The following is a 20,096-nucleotide window of genomic DNA, read 5'->3' as shown; positions in this document are numbered from 1 at the left end:
TTTATCTTAGCAAAAGAAGAGACTGGGGGCATATGTCAGAATGCACAAACATACAAAAAAGTCTTTTTTTTTTTTTGTCTTTTTTTTTTTTTTTTTTCAAATGGGCCAGGCAGGCAGTTTTTATGGTGCATAAGCTTCAAAGATGACAGCCTAATAAAATGAATACAAACATAGTTCAAGTTGACATTAATTTCTTAAGACTTTTAAAATCTTTTTATTTATTTCTGTTGGCCATTCCACTACAGGTACAAACTGCATTAATATGTGATCTAACTGGTTAATGAATCACACACCAAAATACTTTGGGATCTTCATTTTAAAGCAAAGTAGATTCAAGTAAGAAGATTGCTTCCCATTTTAAAGTTCGTGCAATGGCTTCATATTCCTCCTCTTGAGAGTTTTAAGGTTCCCTGTTTTCACTGCCAATGATTTAATTTGATTTTTTTCAAGAAGCCTGCCCTATTGTACTACTGTATGCACTTTTTAATGAGATTTGGAATATAAATTGAGTTTAGTAGGGAAGACCTGGCAAACAACAGTGTATATAGTACATTATGATCTCAACAGAGTACAAAGGATAATAAAATGGATATCCAAGGTTTACAGTATCTTTTAAATTTTTTTTTTAAAGTATAAGCAACTCAGATCAAATCTCACTCTTAATGCCACATGGATTATCAGAGTTACTAGAATTATTTTCAAATCCTTTTTGTGAAACTGCCTAGCATTCTTTACTCCGATTTACTAGTTATTGTCAACCAATGTGACAAGTATATTACTAGATTTCTTTGAATTGCTGGGATAACTACGCTGTTTACCCTTGTGCTTAACTGATGTCCCACGTGTTCTTGTGATGTGGCAGTCTCACAGGACATGGTATAGTACTAATAGTGGTAATGATGAGTATGACAACACTTTAGAATTTGACTTAACCAGATATGTAAATATAATGGGCAAAGAACGTAGGGAGCTATAGAATTATTCTTCCCTCCCACCACTTATGTTTCTTCAGTAGCAGCACCCTACATGAGCTACACACTTCTGGTTACATGATGTGATCCTGATGCAGTGGCTGCACAGTCTCCTCTGTCCACATTGCCTCATCCTAAAGAAATGCAACAGTGCTTTAAAAGTAGAGCAATACATGCTCGCCCTTCAACAAACTTGACCAAAAGTGATTTGAGTAAAATAAAACTTAAAGCATATCTAAACAAATGCAGTTGTTGACAGCGGCTTGTTTCATCGTTCTGTAATTAATTTGGGAATCATTCCCTTTCCCTGTGAACATACTGAAATCTTACTGAAGCTAGGAAAATAACATTTGCATGTATTTGCTGCATAGGAGAAAGATGGAAGTTGACTGTAGGTTTTGTTTGTTTGTTTTTAGTGGTTACTAGATCCTTAATATGTGCCAGTTTGGTATCTTAACATTTCAGTCTCTGCTCCCTTTGAATTTTGAGACACTTAAGGAAGAATTTGTGGAAGCTAGGGATGAATGAAACTTATACAAAAGGCTCAGGAGAGCAAGTTTGTGTTGTAATAGGTGTCTGAGGAGAGGCTGAGCATTAGTCCTAAGCCTATTTTTCCACTTGTCTGATTGTCTCTTCATGACTAGATCCCGATAAATTCACTTGATACCCTATTTCTTTGTCCTGGCGTTTGTCTGGCTTCCCTCCCTCCCTATTTTAAAGCAGTTGGTTACAAATGTCCTTGATGATGCCTTGACTCTGCTTACTGAAGGTCAGTTGAAATTTTACCGTTGACTTCAGCGGGCATTAGAGTTAGGTCAAAAGAGAGTAAGTATGTTTGAAAATCATCTTTCACGTGTCCATGTCTGGGTACAGGAAAACTGAGTACCAAAATTTGGGTGTAGGGTTGAACATTCCAAAAATGGCCCCACATTCAATGAATTGAAATTCAGTGGTAGCTGTGTATGCTTAGACTACTGACAATCAGGACATTCTTGTTTAAATGCCTGAATGTGTCAACTTTTGGTCATTCTATCAGAGACTATATTTATTCAGATATTTGTATACATCTACTTTTGTGGTTTCCTCTATTACATTTGACACCTTTTAGTCCTTCTGCTATAGAAATAAATGAGCAGTACTTAATATTGATAAATAATAATGTAAACTAATCAGCAAAGATAGAAGGAATATCTCATAAAAGAATTCATTAAAAATAAAATTATCTTGGTCAGAAATCCCTGAAATATTTATATTTTTAGTTAAAGTGTACATTTCAGATCTGATTTGAGTCTTCTGCAGTGTGTTGTTAAGCTGCTAACAACTCATTAAAACACAAAGAATAGCATAAGACTATAGTGATAACAATCTGTACATTCAGGGTCCTTTAAAATCTTAAAATAGTGAAAAAGGAAGTTATTTTTGAAAACTGTAAAATTTGAGGATTCAATATTTTTCATCTGAGATAGTATCAAAGGCATGAACTTAGAGAAAATACAAAACTGTACAGCAAAATACAATCTATTACAGAGTCTTTACAGCATCATCAAAACCATAAGATCATCTTTTCACCTGGTTCACAAAATGGAGTTTGCTTGTATTACTGAATGCTAAATTTTATTTTCCACAAAACATAAAAATGCATTTGTAGTAAGTGGCTTCTGATTATTTTTCAAATCCCAGGTACATCTAAGTAGAGGTGATAGCTAGCACCATTGATGGTAATAAGAGAGAAGAAACCTTTTCAATATTCATCTCTCTGTTCTGGTGAGGTTTAAAATTATGTGCTGTACTTTTGCTTCACTTATTTCTTGCCTCAGTAAGTTTTAGACTGAAAATCTATAGATGGTTAAGGAGGTATTTGGAGCCTTTGTCAAAGAACCAAATCAAATGGCAATGATGATTGAGGAGGTCTGTGAAGAGCATGTGCAGGAAAGGGAGAGAGTAATGGTGGATTACAGCCAGACCAGAATTTTCAGTCTCCACAGGAATTCTGCATGTACCTTGAATCAGCTTGATTTGCTGATAAATTGTTGGAAGCTAGGACTGAGGTTCAACTCTGACAGGATCCAGTTGGGTATGTGAAGCTGTTGTAATAATGCATAAAAGGCTTCTATCAGCGATGGCTGTCCACATGTGCAACCTTGTCCCCGAAGTGCTGCTTTAAATCAGCTCAGCAGTTTCTTCTTTATTTATTAACCTTTATTTTAAAGGAGAAGAAACATGGTTCTTAAGGTCTAAGTTAACACCAGATATTTAAGGTGATCATGATCGTGTATGTAACAGTTATATAACTCTTCTTATAAATTATATTTATGTCTTGGTTTTCTTTCTTCTTCTTTACAGTTTGTGGCCCATCCAAACTGTCAGCAACAGCTACTGACTATCTGGTATGAAAATCTCTCAGGATTACGGGAGCAGACCATAGCTATCAAGTGTCTGGTTGTGCTGGTTGTGGCATTGGGCCTTCCATTTCTGGCCATTGGTTATTGGATTGCACCATGTAGCAGGGTACTGAATTTTATAAATTACGTCTCTTGTACTATTCCAGGAGCTGTTTTTCAATTTCTGGCATTCAAAATGCAATATTGTACCTGTAATTTTGCTGCTTCCAGATTTTAACTAATTAATGATATTTTTAGTAATCTCTGGTCTTGAGCCAAAAGATGCTATTGGTTTTATGTGCACTGTAAAGAGGGGACCACAGTGATGAAGCATGAAAATAAATTGTTGTTAAGTTTAAAGAAAGGAAAAAAAAAACCTTCTCTGAGAGCTTTTTTTTTCCTTCCTTAAATTTCCATAGATCATGCTCACCTCACAATCTCCGCTGTGTAATTATATTTGTATTAGTAACACGAATTTTTTGAAAGTCACCGCTCAGATTCTGTATTAGGTCTCCTCTGATGGCATCTTAAGATCTAATGCTGTTCCCATATAAACCATTAGCAGAACATCTGTTGACTTCACTGATGCAGAACTTAATCTTAAGTAAAATATTTGTTATTCCTGCCCTAGGAGGTCTGTTTATCAGGTGAACCATAGAGCAGAAATTAAATTAAATGCACTGTTCCAACCATGTGGTAAGGTGTATTTGTAAAAGAGCACAACTGTCAACTCTTAGCTCTTGAAAACTATATGAAAATATATGGGTGTTTCCAGCTTTCCTGATGATTTCACAAGGAAAATAACAGCACTTTCTTTGAAATCTTTATAGTCTGTAGCATGTGAATTGTCTGCAAATGAAGCATATTAATAGATCTTTGGTAAGTCAGAAGAAGGAAGACTTTTCTGTTACATTAACTTTCTAAAAAATTTAAGTAAATTTACTTCTGTGCTGAATGTGGTCTTTCAATTTTATTTCCTTGACAAGTATACATCAAAGAAATGCGAGTTTCACTCATTTATATTTTGCTCTTGTGGTTCACCTCAAAAAGGATAAGAATTTGCTCCTCTCCTGCATATTTCAAGGGAATCTGATGTTTTCTTTGGGTTAAATATTTATTTACTTTAAAGATAAACCTTTATGAATATAGTATAATTGTTACTCTCATTATTCTCTGAAATGTCACTTTCCATGAATATCTGTAGTAAAGATATTCCTCACTCACAGCTCCATATCATAGAAATGTATGAATATATTTTTAGCTGGTGTCTAATATGGAAAAGTGACATTTGTCCTTGGGCTTTAATTCCCAGTACCAGAAACACCTGACATTTTTCCTAGTGCTCATGTCAAATAAAAGTACTGTACATTCAGATCAGTTGTTTGATATTGTAATTTCAAAGGTGCTTTCTAAAGGTCAGGAGCAGGAAGGGAACCTGAGATTGTTTGCACAGGTAGTAAATGCTGTTTAGCATGTGCTAGTCTTCTTAGTTTGTAGTAGCTGACCCCAGTTTCAGGAAAACCATTCCTTTGAAATAAGAAAGCTACTTCCAGTTCCCCATCTGCTGAACTTGTTTTTCTCTTCTTATACGGTACTGCTGATAATGCAGCTCTTGACAGGGGATTTTGGAATATTGCTTAATATTGGTGAGGTATGTGATAGTTTATCACATTAGAACTGCGTATTAACATTAATAAAGGTCGGGCATTATGTGCGGAGCAGTATATTGGTCTATTGTACTGAAGGAGACAGGAGACATTTGGCCTTAAGAGGTGTGCAGCAGCTAAGATGAAGTCTGTCTAGCATCTACCTTGTCACACCATGTGCAGAGATGGGACAAGCACTGTCCTGCCCAGGCTACAGAAAGGAGGTGTATTCCAAAGGTACTACTCCTCCCAAAGGCAGGTAGGCTGGGAAGGACAAGTAAACCTACATGTGCATTCCCCCCAAGAGGTCTCCAAAGAGTGTCGTTAATGCTATCTCTGTGCTTGACCCAATGCGTAAATTGCTGTCTATGGTGCAGCCTCACCAGTAGCTGCATTTTTTGAGTACGGGGTGGGGAGTTGCAGCAGCACTGGCCACACGAGACCTTACTGCCTAAATAAATGATACTGGCAGGATTGCCCTCAGAGGAGTGGGCTTATAGCTTGACACTTCTGATGCTGGCTTGCAGGATAAGGTTAGTACTGATGGGATCACAGGCTCTTCCCCCCCCCACAGTAAGTAACAGCAACAGGCCCATTGCTATTTCCAGTGTGGTCTGGGCTGCCTCTGCTGTTGCTGTTTTGTCCTTCTACCAGGTGCAGGTGTGAATGAAATCAGCTGAATTTATTTGAAAATAGTAATATTTCTGATGATGTCCTTTTTAGACCATTGTGATGGAACAGTCATTATTTTTAGTAGACAGGTTATTTACTTGGCACTTCTAGCTCTGAATGTATATTCTGTGGATGGAATACAGTAGCCAGAGATGAGAAGACAAGTCTGTAATTTTTCCTAGAGATATGGTCATAGACAAGCTAATAGTACGCTTTTGTTGGTAGGGAAAGCATTTTGCGACTTGGAGATTTTATTTATTTATGTATTTTCCATGTGCTTGCTTCCGCCCCTCATTGGTATCTGTGGGCATTAGATCAAACTCCTGGTCACAGCCATTGTACAGTTGTAATTCCTTGGAGTGTTTCCCCTCAGACATTGCCATCTAGAGTTTATGGAATAACATGAACGCTCACTAACAGGACAGCATACTCCATGAGGCTGCCTTTGGGAGACTTTTGTCGGAAATGGTAAAGCATCACAGTTCTGACACTTGGAAGAATATCCTTTAAAAATGAGGTTTCAGACTGTCCTGAGCTCTGAGCGCCCATTTATGCTTCTGGAATGCCTGATGAAAGAGTTTGTTTCTTTGAGAAAGCTGAGTGATTGTTTTCGTTCTGCCTTTGCAGCTTGGAAGAATTCTTCGAAGCCCATTTATGAAATTTGTGGCACATGCAGCATCCTTCATTATTTTCCTAGGCCTGCTGGTGTTCAATGCTTCAGACAGATTTGAAGGTATAACAACACTACCGAATGTCACTGTTACGGATTACCCTAAGCAGATCTTTAGGGTGAAGACTACCCAGTTCACCTGGACAGAAATGCTGATCATGGTATGGGTACTTGGTAGGTATATTGCCCCTTCATCTTTATCTCAACTGTTTTCCTGCAGATATAAATTCTAAAAGAAAGGACAGAAGCTCAGGTCCCAAACCTTTGCTCCAGCTGATGGGCAGCTAGAATAAGCCCTTAGGGCAGGTAACTGCGTTAGAGCTGGTGAGAGCATCAGAGCATCTCTGTGCTGCCCCCTCTTGCAGCATGGGGTAAAATTTTGTTTGCTGATTTGCCGTGCTGTTTAGTAATTCTGGCATTTCTAACAGGAGCACAGGTTTGCTGAAGAGAACATCACAGAAATTATACTTTACTGAAGCGGTTTTCTTAAATAGTATCAGGAAGCCTACGTTGCTGTACGTGCCAGAAGGGCAGGAGTTCCTACTGCTCGGTGTTAATGTGCTAGCACACATGTGCTTATGTGGCTTTACTGCCTAGATAGCACTTGGGGAAATGACAGTTTCTACCAGTGTCAAGGGGTTAATGAGTCAGGTCTCATTACTCAGTTTTTTTCACAAAACCTTGTCAGCTGTCAATCTGTTTGAAACTCTGTATGGCAGAAAATGCTATCTTCTAGCATTTCACCAAAGTCGGGTGCTTTACATAGCAGTGTCAGTTAGCCACATGGTAATTAGCATTCTCAGCTTTTACAGGCTGTGGAAGAGAAAGGAAGTGTTACTGTGGCTGCTACGTGAAGGTACCTTGCTCTGCCTTTTGAATCACCTCTATCTCCTGGTTTAAGCAGTGCTTTGTCCTAAACTGTGTTTGGGTAGGGAGATGCATATCCCTTGTATGCTGTGGGGAGCAGCCTCTTTATTTGATAGAAGGCAAGGACTGAGATTTTGGTGGTCTTTAGGACTCGGTCACTGTGAGAAATTTCTTGGGCACTCAAGATGCAGCCATCCTCAAGCCAATCCAGTGTGTGGCTCCTGTGCATATGGTTGGGATGGCAGCAGTGAATTACCCAGCCAGGGAAACAAGAAAAGAAGTTGGGGAGTTGTGGTTTTGTTGTTTGTGTGGTTTTTTGTTTTTTGTTTTTTTTTTTTTTTTTTTTTTTCCCTGAGAAACTTTTTTGAAGTAAGAAAAAGTCCTGACTCCCAACAACTACATCTCTAGGTTATGATGAGGCTGTGATCTGCATTAAATCCATGTAAATGGATTTCTGAGAAGAAATTTGAGTAACATAACTGAATTACACATAGCCAAATTCCACTTCCTATGCTGAAAAGCATCTTATTCTGTAAAGTGGAGAACCAGTAGTATAATTGTGCCCTTTGTATTTGGTCATCTGTGTAGTTGGGTTAGCTGTGCTCCTCTGTAAAAATCCTTCTGATTCAGAAGTGGTTTATGAATGTAAATGGTAAGGAAATGAGAGGAGTTTTTTTTCCACATTTAACATTTTTCCTTCTTTAGAAGTACAGCATACTGTTATGTTGTTAGGCCATAATACTTTCACCACAAAGTCATGGCTCTATGCTACCCTATGGGGAGATGTCTGAGCTTTATCCCTGCGTATCAATTAATACCTTGCCATTTGATCAACCCTGTTAAAACCAAGAGAGCCTTACTCAAGGTGTATGATGACACTGTGACACTGCAAATAAGTGAATTTTTGCTCCACTGGTACCACCTGGCTTCATGAAATGTGAGAATGCAGAGAGTTTAAATGAAAAGAGTTTGGCCAACATTGCTATGTTTTTTTCATTTCTTGTTGCAGGTATGATGTGGTCAGAATGCAAAGAGCTGTGGCTGGAAGGACCCAGGGAATATATTTTGCAGTTATGGAATGTTTTGGATTTCGGGATGCTGTCCATTTTCATTGCTGCTTTCACAGCAAGGCTTCTGGCATTCCTGCAGGCCACAAAAGCACAACAATATGTGGACAACTACATTGAGGAGAATGACCTCTCTGAGGTCACGCTTCCTCCAGAAATAGAATATTTTACTTACGGTGAGTTTAACTTTTCTGCAACACAGATCTGAACATAGGAACTGGTAGGATGCACTAGCATTTCAAAGCCTTGAGGTGAATATTTGTATGTGTTTGTATTCATAGCGTTGTCTAACCATTTCTGCCTCAATATTTATGTTTCTATTCTATTTAAACAATAGCTGTTATGACACTAATTTGACAAATAAGTTTGCTAATACATTAAAACAAAACAATAGGCATAAGGACAAAATCAGTTCAAATGTAGCTATCCATAATTTTGTTGTAACTGTTTATCCTAGAGCTAAATTTGACCCTCTTGATTTTAAACATTTGCAAACTATATTTTATTCTTGGCTTAGTGCACAACAGATAAAATTTTGATGGGAATTTTTTTTTTTTTGGTTGGTTCAGTTGTTTGATCCAGTTATTCGTATTCATAAAGATCTATCAGCATTTCCTGCTGAAGGAAGGATGCTGGCCCAGTAAAGATCTGCTCAAATAGAATAAAAGTACTAAATACAATTTCTGCACTGCAATAACTAATTAAAGGTGTGATGAATCTCTATTTGCAACACCAGCAAAGGCTGTATTTGCTGCTGATGGTGTATTTTAGCATATGCTTTATGAACTTCAATATATTATAATAGCTTGGCTTCAATATATTATAAAGACTTGGCTTTGTTATTTATGTTAATCGCTAGATAATCAACCTGAATTTGTACATATGTAAATACACATTTAGAAACACGTGGTACTTTGATATGAACCACATTTTGATTCAGTGTTATTTTGCTAAGATGGTGCATTAATTCACGTAATGAACAATTAATGAATTTATATATAACTCAATTGTTTCTGTACATATTGTGTGTAAAAAGCATGATCCTACTTCCATTGAGGTAAATGGCAAAAATCTTCATGATTTCAATGGGAACTAGGTTACATCCTGAACTTGTAACAATGAGAAAAGCTTGGTGCGATTAATAAAGGAAATTGTTCATCAACCAACACTGCTAACTTCCCATCAATAAAACACAAAGTGTGAATAAATATCTGGCTTTAGCACAGTGCTTCTTAAGATGGGTAATAATACGGTTGTGTTAAGAAAAGCAATAAGGAGTTATTTATTGTTATGTAGTTCAGGTTAAAATGCAAACTGTAGAAGAAAATGTCATGTTTCTTCAAGTATAGTTTTTCTTCTCGCAAAAGGTAACGTAACTTGTATTCATCATTTGTGCCTTAAAGGAAATAGGAATAGAGTAGCAACTACTAGACTCTTCAAATATGTTTCATCTAAATTCAGACGTGTTCATGGAAAAATCCTATTGAGATTTATTTTTCAACATTGTGATAAATGAGTAACTCCTTATATTTACCCCTGTATTTCATATCTTTCAGCTAGAGATAAATGGCTCCCATCTGATCCTCAGATAATATCTGAAGGCCTTTATGCAATTGCTGTCGTTCTTAGCTTTTCTCGGATTGCCTATATCCTGCCTGCAAATGAGAGTTTTGGGCCCTTGCAGATTTCACTTGGAAGGACTGTTAAGGACATCTTTAAGTTTATGGTCCTTTTTATCATGGTATTTCTTGCATTTATGATTGGAATGTTCATACTGTATTCCTACTACCTTGGAGCTAAACTAAACCCAGCCTTTACAACGTAAGTATGAAGTTATGTTTTCAGTAAAAAGCCGATATTAAACTTTCAAGTTTTTCACTAAGGTAACAAAGTCTGTGAGATATTGTATGCTCTCTCCTAGCATTAAAATAAAACTGAAGACAGTTGAAGTCAGCGAGAAATCAGGTATCTCAGGACCTTAGAAAGCAGAATACAGAAGACCAATTCTTTTCTACTTATATAGTGGAAGCTTTCATTGCAGTCTAAAATAATTTTACCTGTATATTATGTTAATCACACAGACTTGTGGACAACCAATTGCAAGAAAATATTACTGATGTCTTCCGAATGACATTTTCCCAAAGCAACCACTAGAATTGTCATCTTTAACTGGGCTCTGTCAGACCTAATTGATACACAGAGAGATTTAGCCTAGATGTCAATAATAGGCCTCCAAATAATTTTAATTTGTCAAGAAACGGAGATAGTGATTCTGTGGATTACATGTTTCTCCCTTTGGCCGGTACTGAAACAAATCTGTAAACTGCATTGGACTCTTTTGGATCCAGGTCTGCAATCTACATGACAACTGCGTATAATCGTTAGTCACATGAGTACAGAAGAATGCTAGTTACAAGTTTCCTTTCATGCAATGAGATTGCTTGCTGTGATCTCCAAAATTTTTTTTTTTGTTTCCTTGGTTTTTTTTTTTTTTTTTTTACTCCCTGAAACAAGGTGATGCTGGAAGTGATAAATATTTAGGACGTTCCAAACCAGAAGTAATTCCACCGAATGGTGAAATTCAGAACTTTTCTTTCTCCTATCTTTCTACAGGCAACATGACTTCTGTAAAAACTGCCATATTTTCATGTAGTTGATTCCATGACTTCTCCTTAATTTGAGCCTGATTTTTGCACATATTCTTACACATTGTCTTTTCTCTAGATAAATAATGAAACATAATGATACTTTAGTTACAGGATTTGATATCAGGTGTCTAGTATGCATACTATTTGAATGCTTATTAATATTCATTTCTTAAACAGCGGTGTTATTTTACTAGACTATACATCCATTTGTGTATTATTTGCATTTAAAAATCACTTATCAGTGTTAAAACAGGTAATTCAAGATATGTGTACTGACATATTTTAGTTATTAAAATAGAGCTGTCTGTTGGTTCACTTTTTGGTAACACAGAGGATGAAGTCATTTCCAGTAAGTTCTGCAGGGTGCAATGGAAGGCACATCAAAATCTATTGAATATCAAGATCTCTCAGCTTGCATTCATTAGCCCACCTCTCGGCGAGGCAGGATAGAGCTTTGCAGTGAGCTGCGTCCTGACTGCATGACAAGTCAACCTGTAGCAATCTTTCCTGAGTGGAAAGAGGAATGGTGGCATGAGGGGGAGAGCTTGAAGAGGATCCACTTTCAAAGGCCCTGAAGGTTTGAAGAGCTGTCTGGCAGCTGTCGGAGAGCCCTTGGCAGCTCAGTTCCTCAGGAGTCGTCCTGACCATGGGATGGAGACAAGCATAGAGGCAGTCGGTCCTGGACCTGGAGCCTTAAGGGTATCTAGGTGCCTGCCTCCTGTTGAAGTGCCTGGCTCCTACTGATTTCAACAAGTCTTGAACAAATCCCATGAAATCCCTTTGGTTTGTCAGTTTTGTTGCTGAACCTGCTGCTACCTGCTTCTGAGTGCACCCTTCCTAATGGAAGGTTTAATCGGAAGCCCTTGAAAGGACTGCGGCAGTTTCCTTCCCATCAGCCCCATTTTTAGCTTTATTAGGACAGCAAAGGTCTGCCCCCTGCAGAGTTAAACTGGAAAACAAAGGGAGGCTTCATCTCAAAACCTGGAAATATTATACCTTTCTAATTCCTGGTCTGTTGTTTTGCATGTATTATTACAACTATATTATCTGTGATGGACAGGTGGGGCACAATAGAGAAACTGAACATACTGTGAAAAATATTTTCTTGCATGTTTGTTGTTTTGATCAGTGCTCTACAAACCTGGTTCACAGGCAAATTACTTGGGATTGTTTATCACTTACTGTAAACACAACTTAATATATTTATTTGTGTGGTTGGTAATAATGCTGCTTTTTTTTTTTTTTTTTTTTCCCCCCTACAGAGTGGAAGAAAGTTTCAAGACCTTATTTTGGTCAATATTTGGCTTGTCTGAAGTAACATCTGTTGTCCTCAAATATGATCATAAGTTTATAGAGAACATTGGTTATGTTCTTTATGGCATATACAATGTAACGATGGTAGTAGTTCTGCTCAACATGCTGATTGCAATGATCAACAGTTCATATCAAGAAATTGAGGTGGGCTCTGTTCCCAAGTTATTCTCTTTTGTTATCTTGAAAAAGGGCAGAATTATTAGGAGTTATTTCAATGAGTGCATCTTGATATGCAAAAGTACAGTGAAGAAATTACCTCAGTAAAGGAGGTCACAAAAAATAACATGTTCCTAGGACTGACTTTAACAACGCAGTCAAGCTGCAGAACCTTACAGGATCTGAACAAGTAGTTCATATTGTGCCCTGTATATGCATCTAAGGAGATGTCACCCATCCAGAAATCTTAAAATCTGAAGTAATATTCAAATGAAGACTCCTGTCAAGTAGAAAAATGTTACTGGGTGTAACATTTTAGACATGGGTGGTTCATTCCCAGTTTCCTTAGGGTGCTTATTGCATGTTTCCTTAATGTAGTGCACTTCAATCTTTGATGGATCAAAATGGATCAAAATGGATTAAATGTATTTTGATGTGTTCTTTAAAGGAAATCTTGTTTTTAATTCCAGTCCTCAAACTTTTTAGCTAAATGTGCAGGGGTTAGACACTTATGCACAGCAGTGATACACGGACATGGTTTATTACATTTATATGCCTCTGTCCGTGGAGTATGATACAGGTGCTTATCTTCAAGATTGTTGTGACTGAGTCGCACTTTGCAATGCTTACATGCTTTGTTTGTAGTATGTGCTTTTTTCCACTGTAGGTACAATATTAAAACTCGATTCTAGGTTTGCTGAGCTTTGCCCTATGCCCTGAAAACACACTGGCATTATTTCTCCAAATCTGCCAAATGGCTGAGTTGAATGAATACTTACATTTCACACAAAGTTATTGGCTGCATTGCTTATTAAAAGAGAGATATTTTATTTTAATTTCATTATGATGACAAAGTATCTTCGTTTTTCAAGATCTTTAGCATCTGACTCCAATAAAAAATTCAGAAAATTTAAAGTAGAGAAGATACTTGGGTTTTAAAAATAAACCCCAAGTTGCTGAAATGAAAGTAAAAGTATATTTATAGCACAAGTTTTCCAGACCATGAGTTCTGATATTATTCAAATAGTACTACATTCACATAGATGTGGGCACACACCCACGCTAGCAGGAGAAAAAAGACTATCTAAGACATAGCGTGCAAATGGATACGTCATTGCCAGTGATTTCTGGGAAATGTCAGGGAATTCAGCAGGAAAAAAATAGTTATAATAAACAAACTTTTTACCTTTGGAGTAAACCAAGCCCAGCCTTGGAATACTTCAGTAAGAATGTATTAGGACAAAATCAGTTTGTCGGTTTTTAACATGATTTCTTCATGACAACAAAGTTTGTATTTTCTGTACTCCATTATAAATCAGAGTTACTTTTCATGGTTATATAAAAAGCTGTGAGTACTACCAATTTAAACCATGTCTGCCCTGAAGCTAATACTGCGTGACTTGTGTGAGTACCAAATTCACATGACCACTTTAATGAGAAAAACAAGACTTTAAAAAACCAAAAAAGTTCCACTTTAAATGGCAAGGAGTTTATATGTTGGCTTTCACTCAGTGCAAAAACAACACTTGTTTAAATGGTTCACATGCTTTAACTAAGTATTGTCAATGAGATGTTGCCATAAAGAGACAACTGAAATTTAGTTAAAATAGACTTGATAAAGTGGCTGCATTTTTGCAGAACTACTGGGAGTCTTACTAGCAAGAAAATAACATGTTATGTAAAACCAGAGAGGGTAGATATTTAAAAGAAGTTTCGTTTGGAAGAAGTTTTGCATTTCATAAAAACAAAGCACATACTTGTTTTTATATCTTAACACAGGATGACAGTGATGTAGAGTGGAAGTTTGCTCGTTCTAAACTTTGGTTATCGTATTTTGATGATGGAAAAACATTACCTCCACCGTTCAGTCTGGTACCAAGCCCCAAATCTTTTTTCTATTTCATCATGAGGATCATTAACTTTTCTAAGTGCAGGAGGAGACGGCTACAGAAGGACATTGAAATGGGAATGGGCAATTCCAAATCTAGGGTAAGTACTGAAATCTTTTCATTGCAGTGAAGAATTGTGTATCCACTCCAGCATTCTGCTTTTCTTTAAGTTTTAGGGTATAATCTGTGCTTCTGATGATAGTACGGTAATAAGTCAAGCATTTATATTCATAGATAGGTATTTCACACTGCCTAAATGTACTGCATAAAACCAAAAAATAGCTATAAATTCTCTTTGGACCACAAGGAAAGTCTAATGACTGGAGAAACACAATTAAAACAAAAAGAACTGAGTATTCAAAGACACAAATAATTCCCACAAGGAATGACCTAAATATTGAATAAAGACGCTTTCAGCCTCTATTAGAAAGATTTTTAGTTCAGGGCAAAAAAAAGGGCGGAGGGTAAGAAGATAAAACTTTTCCTTTCACTAGGACAGGAAAAGGATGAAGTGTGGTCAGTATGATATTCACTGCCTACTGTCAAAAGCTATGTTCTCAACAGAAGACAACAGGAAAGGGGGGGATTGGCAATAATAATCTTCACTTCCATGACATTCTAAATTTGGATATCTAAGTGTTCTTTACAAATGTTGGTGGAACGCAGTGTCACGATGCACTTGTGAGAATTAGATAACAATTCCCCTTGTTTTACTGATGGCAAACTGGGGTACAGACAGGTTAAGGAGGATACATGTGGCTTTTTTTATAAGTTAGGCTCAAAGCTCCATGTGTTACAAAGACTGAAAGCAATACCTTGAAAATAACTTTTATTTGTTTTACTGTAAATATCAGAAATGTCAAGCCTAGTCATTTTTTCTGAAAGATCTCTCTGGAGCCTAGGACTTCTGAGCTGTGGGTGGTACTGAATCTTCAGTAAAGAAAATACTTTCTCCAGTTTTCTGTAGGCAGTGAAAGTACATACATGTTTATAAAAATGTCAATTTAAATCAGTTTAGCTAGAAGCACTTTTTTGGTACTAACTGCTCATCTTTTGCTCTCTAGTGCTCTGAGTGCCTGAACTCCATTAGTTCTCTCCAGTCACTGTACAGGAGATGTGTTTAAAAAAACAAAACAAACCAAAGAAACCTCAACACCCTAAGATACACTTTTATAACACAACATTCAGTAGTGCTCGCATATCATACAGCAGTACTTAGATTCTAAGTATGATAGTGAGTCACTAAAGAACTAAAATCCTGTCAGAGTCACTGCTGAGACAGGTCAGGTGGAGCTAGTTTTCTTGAACTACAAACCAAATTATTTTTCTTTGGGAAAGGCAGCCCACAGCCTCCACTGTGTCAGGCTGGGCTGGCACACTATGTATTACACTGTACAAAGATAAATCCTGCCTCACTCCCTAATAGAAATGGTGGCTGAGCTGATGTCTCATTGCCCACAAGAAGGTGGGCAACCTGGAGCAGGTAAAAATAGCCCACTTGTGGCCCAGCTGAAGTGACAGGCTGTAGGCAGTATAGGCACAAAACCCACGACAGTTACGGAAAGCATCTAACTTTACTACATAGATGTAGGCTGACTTCAGTTTGCTCCCTAACCCCACCAGAGAGGTCAGCTATCATTGATTCAGTGACTTTTAATTGGCCACACAGAAAATTAATGACAAATGCAGATTAGGGCATTGAATCTTCTTCTATGGATAGATGTTTTTTACTTCACTCTCACCAGTGTATCTGAGAGGAGAGTTAGGTCCCTGATTTGGTAGTAACAAACCTTCTGTATTAGTCACAAAGCCATCTTGTCCAAGGTGGCTTTTTTTCCCTTCTGCTTCTAGCCCACCGCTACAAAAATGTTAAATTTTTGGGGATCTGATGGCTTTGTGATCCTCAAATAATTGAACAATGACCATTTTTCTAAATGTATTACTATTTCTGAAAATGGTGCTTTGGAAAAACACTTCGAACTAAGCAGAAATCGTTTTGAGCATGTATTTGTAGATAAAAGTATGCTTAAGAGTGCAGATCCGCAACAGCTCTTTGTTAAAGCCAGTTTAGAGAGTCTCTCCTTGCTCTGGCCACTCAACCCTGCTTCCAAGTCATAATTCATTATTTCCTTAGCTGTGCAAGCATGTTTGCTTTGAAGCTGTGCTGTGAGCAGGATGGCGAAAATGATCAGTGTTTAAGAAAAACCAAAATGAACAAATAAGTGAAGGCAACCTTGGGGGTTTTTTTTAAATAATATTCTGATATAGTGACCATGGAGACCTCCCCAAGATGTTTCCAAGAAAAAAAAAATGGAGCTAAATTCTAACTGTGCATTCTATAATATATTTTAATTTTGTCTTATTTCTTCCTAGTTAAACCTTTTCACTCAGTCAAACTCCAGAGTTTTTGAATCGCACAGTTTTAACAGCATTCTCAATCAGCCGACACGCTATCAGGTAAGTACATACAGCAGTCACTGTTTTGAGTAATAGAACTGTGTGTAAGTAGAAGTTACTGTAAGTAAGCAGAATTTTGTGTTTTAAGTACATTTTGCCTTCACCAAAGAAAGAAAACCTCCTGTAGAAATCAAACTCCAGGATTCTACTGGAAAACGGACAGTTATTGTGCAAGCGGTATTATTTGAAGCGTTTAAAAACTAGCCTCTACCAAACTTAGATTTTCCTTTGATGTCCCAGTTTGGAAAGTGTGAGAAGCAAACATCTGAAACTGATTTCTGGGGAAGGGATGTGAAAGCATGGAGCTGACTAGGTTAGCATTACTTTCCCTTCCTTTCTTCTCATGATCTGAGACGTGACATTAAACATTCCTGCAGATGGGAATGCTCCTTTCTGTTAAGAGGAGTCTGTCAGAGGTTCCCTTCCCGTCTTCTTTCCAGCTCAGAAATAGAAGAGTAAATAGGACCTCTTGTTCCCCTAGTGAAAATGTTGAAGGTATGTAATCCACCTGTGCAAATTCTGTTAGACGAGCTACAGTAGATTAGGTATGGAAACACAGTACAAGAATATTAGTACGTACAAGGAAACCTGGCAGTTACAGTGTAAAAATACAGATATTACCTTAACAAATCCTGTGCAGCTGACATTGCACTGTCATACTGTAAAATCTCAACTTTCTTTTGAAAAGGTAAATATTTATCTCTTACTATTACACATCCTTTCACAGGTGAACTGAGTTTAACAAAGAGTAAGACCTATTCTGAAGCTACTTAAAACCTAAATTACGTGTGTTTAGACATATTTTCCTGTTGTCCTGTTCCCTACAAAAAGTTGTGGTGCTCTGTAAGGAGGTAATTGGATGAGAAGAGTGCTTTATTGTAATGATGAATCTCAGCATGCCACCAAAAAAGCCCAGATGAGGCAACGGCTTGATCGGGGGTTGTTCATTCTTTCACTTATACAGATGTGAGGGAGATCGTTAAGAAAGAAAAATGAATAGTGTTTAATTATATATGCTCACCTGATTATATAACTGTTTTAATCTGGCAGCAAATAATGAAAAGACTGATAAAACGTTATGTTCTGAAAGCACAAGTGGACAAAGAAAATGATGAAGTAAATGAAGGTAAGAAAGAGACTGCATTTGCAATATTCAGAGACAATTTTTGTCACGTTGTATTAGGAATCGGTATTACAGTGGTTCATGGAGGTTTCAAGTAAAAAGAGGGTTTATTTCTACTTCAAATGCTACTAGATAGTAGTTGGAAGTATGCCTGTGACAACAAAAATGGACAAGTAGGACCAAAGAAGTAGAACAGAAATATTATGGGCCCCGTTTTACAGGTAGAAAAAGGAGCACAGATGCGATGCACAGTTACAGAGGAAATTTGTGAGGAAGCCACTAACTGCATTCACACTTCCAGAGTCATAGTTAGAGCTGCAGGACATCTTTCTCTCCGTTTCATTCAACTGAACATGCAATTTACTGCTTTACACCATGAACTACTTGTATTACCTCCCTTCATAAAGCTGTGCAGGCCAAAAAAGAAACTCTTGAGCTCTGGGCAGGTCCCCAAACAAAATAATAGGGGGGTGTGCGACATGGGGCTAGCTAAAACATTATCAGGCAATAGAATTATGTCCCTTCCAGGGCTGGCTCTGCTCCTGGAAATGTAACACCCCAGCAATGGTTTTGTTCCCCACAGTCTGGAGGTTATAACCATCATGGTTCAGCCAGTAAGACAGCTGTGTGACCACCATCAGAAAAACATACCTGCTTAGCAGAAGTAGTTCTGGTCTGGGCTAATTTAGTTGGTTTCGGTGCACCGGGAACAAGTCTAGGGATTTCTCCCTGTTTTGCATCTCTAGAGAATTTAGGTATTCTTTCATAGTCTTTTATTTCACGTGTGACAAATCATTTCCTGCAGTGGATACTGTGTAAGAATTCACATACCTCACGCTTGCTGGAAGAATAGTATTTGAATATTTTAAAAAGCTTCTGCTCTTGAACTGAATATCCTATGATGGAAAACATGCTGTTGCTTGTTACGAGCCTGGCCTTGACAAATATTTTCTTTTAAATGTGTTTTTTGTACTTCTGCCAAATTGTAACACAGTTTTAAATTGGTTGACTTTTTCTAATTCAAAGGATATTGGTAAGGAAGAGGAGAGAGACTCATAAGCTGTGAGTTTTATTGCCAGCTCTGCCATACTTTTCTTGTGTGATCTTGGCACATCAGAAAAAATCTCTTCACCTTTTCTCTCTAAAAGGGGGATACTAATATTTACCAGCTCTTCAGCAGTGTTGCCGTGATTAATTCATTAACCTATGTAAAGCGCTTTTTGAATCTTTTGATGATGTGTATCCATGTGGAGCACAACACTAGAGTTCAACGGACTATTAAAATACCTTGGGTACTGTTTAGGGGTGGAGACACACTCGCATCTCATTGAGAATGAAGAAGAGGTAAAGCCTCCTGCCCCACCCCTGTACCTGCTTTCACGAACCTTTTGAGATAATCGTCTGAAATACGCACTGATGTGACTTAACGGTATTGAATGAATGTTAAACTTTGCTAACAAGTATTTCTTTCAATGATTAATACAGGTGAATTAAAGGAAATCAAACAGGATATCTCCAGTCTTCGCTACGAACTTTTGGAGGATAAGTCCCAAGCAACGGAAGAGTTAGCAATTCTAATACATAAACTCAGTGAGAAACTAAATCCTAATATGTTGAGATGTGAATGATTCAACAACGGAACCGTGGCTTTGACTACAGCACAACTATTTATTGGCAATAATATTTCAGTATCTTATACTTGAAAAATGTATTGTAGATTTTTAGCACTAAATAACTTTATGTACAGCTTCTCTGGAATTTAGTCTTAGGAAATTTTATTAACTCACCACAAGAAGATCGCTCTCTTCATTTTAATGGTCTAAAAGCAAGAACTATCATCGTTTTGGGTTTGTTTGGGTTTTTTTTTTTTTGCATTTCTGCATTAAAAAGGTATAATGGTATGATTTGCTGATATTTTAACAGGTTTATGAATACATATTGACAATTCTTTGCACTAAATCTGCAAGAAAAAATTAAAATAACAGATACAGCGTAGTACTCTGTTCCTTGCAGCAACTGGGTACGAATAGGATTTTTCGTAATACCATAAATCAACTAGAGATCAGTGGAGGATTACTTGAAATCTTTGTTCTTTATTAGTGATGCTAGTACTGTGTCTAAGCTGAGAACTCATGGTATGATTACAAGAAAGTAACGAAAATCAGGTAAGTGTGAATGTAATTGTAGTAGCGCTGTTTAACATGTATGTATATACACATACCCAGAACTACCGTT

At 37.3% G+C, this 20,096-nt stretch overlaps 1 protein-coding gene across 7 annotated transcripts in view; it reads left to right on the top strand.

The window, feature by feature from the left end:
* The window catches only part of TRPC3 (transient receptor potential cation channel subfamily C member 3), a gene marked incomplete at its 3' end in the record, with an annotated part of 62,385 nt that extends 42,896 nt beyond the window's left edge, over nt 1–19,489 (top strand). For 6 of the 7 annotated variants that reach the window (XM_082316123.1, XM_082316121.1, XM_082316120.1 and 3 more), the window contains 9 exons: nt 3,315–3,479; nt 6,298–6,514; nt 8,217–8,450; nt 9,831–10,095; nt 12,185–12,380; nt 14,172–14,381; nt 16,655–16,738; nt 17,789–17,864; nt 19,347–19,489. In XM_082316123.1, the coding sequence (XP_082172249.1) occupies nt 3,315–3,479; nt 6,298–6,514; nt 8,217–8,450; nt 9,831–10,095; nt 12,185–12,380; nt 14,172–14,381; nt 16,655–16,738; nt 17,789–17,864; nt 19,347–19,489 (1,590 nt within the window). Of the gene's footprint in view, nt 1–3,314; nt 3,480–6,297; nt 6,515–8,216; nt 8,451–9,830; nt 10,096–12,184; nt 12,381–14,171; nt 14,382–16,654; nt 16,739–17,788; nt 17,865–18,887; nt 18,924–19,346 lie in introns of all 7 variants that reach the window. The other variant, XM_082316119.1, reaches the window with a different exon arrangement.
* Between the last annotated feature and the right edge of the window lie 607 nt (nt 19,490–20,096).

This window comes from Platalea leucorodia (genome assembly GCF_965183815.1).
Source record: "Platalea leucorodia genome assembly, chromosome: 6".
NCBI classification, from domain to species: domain Eukaryota; kingdom Metazoa; phylum Chordata; class Aves; order Pelecaniformes; family Threskiornithidae; genus Platalea; species Platalea leucorodia.
The sequence above is the reverse complement of the archived record's forward strand: the minus strand, read 5'-3'. Positions and strand labels throughout refer to the sequence as shown.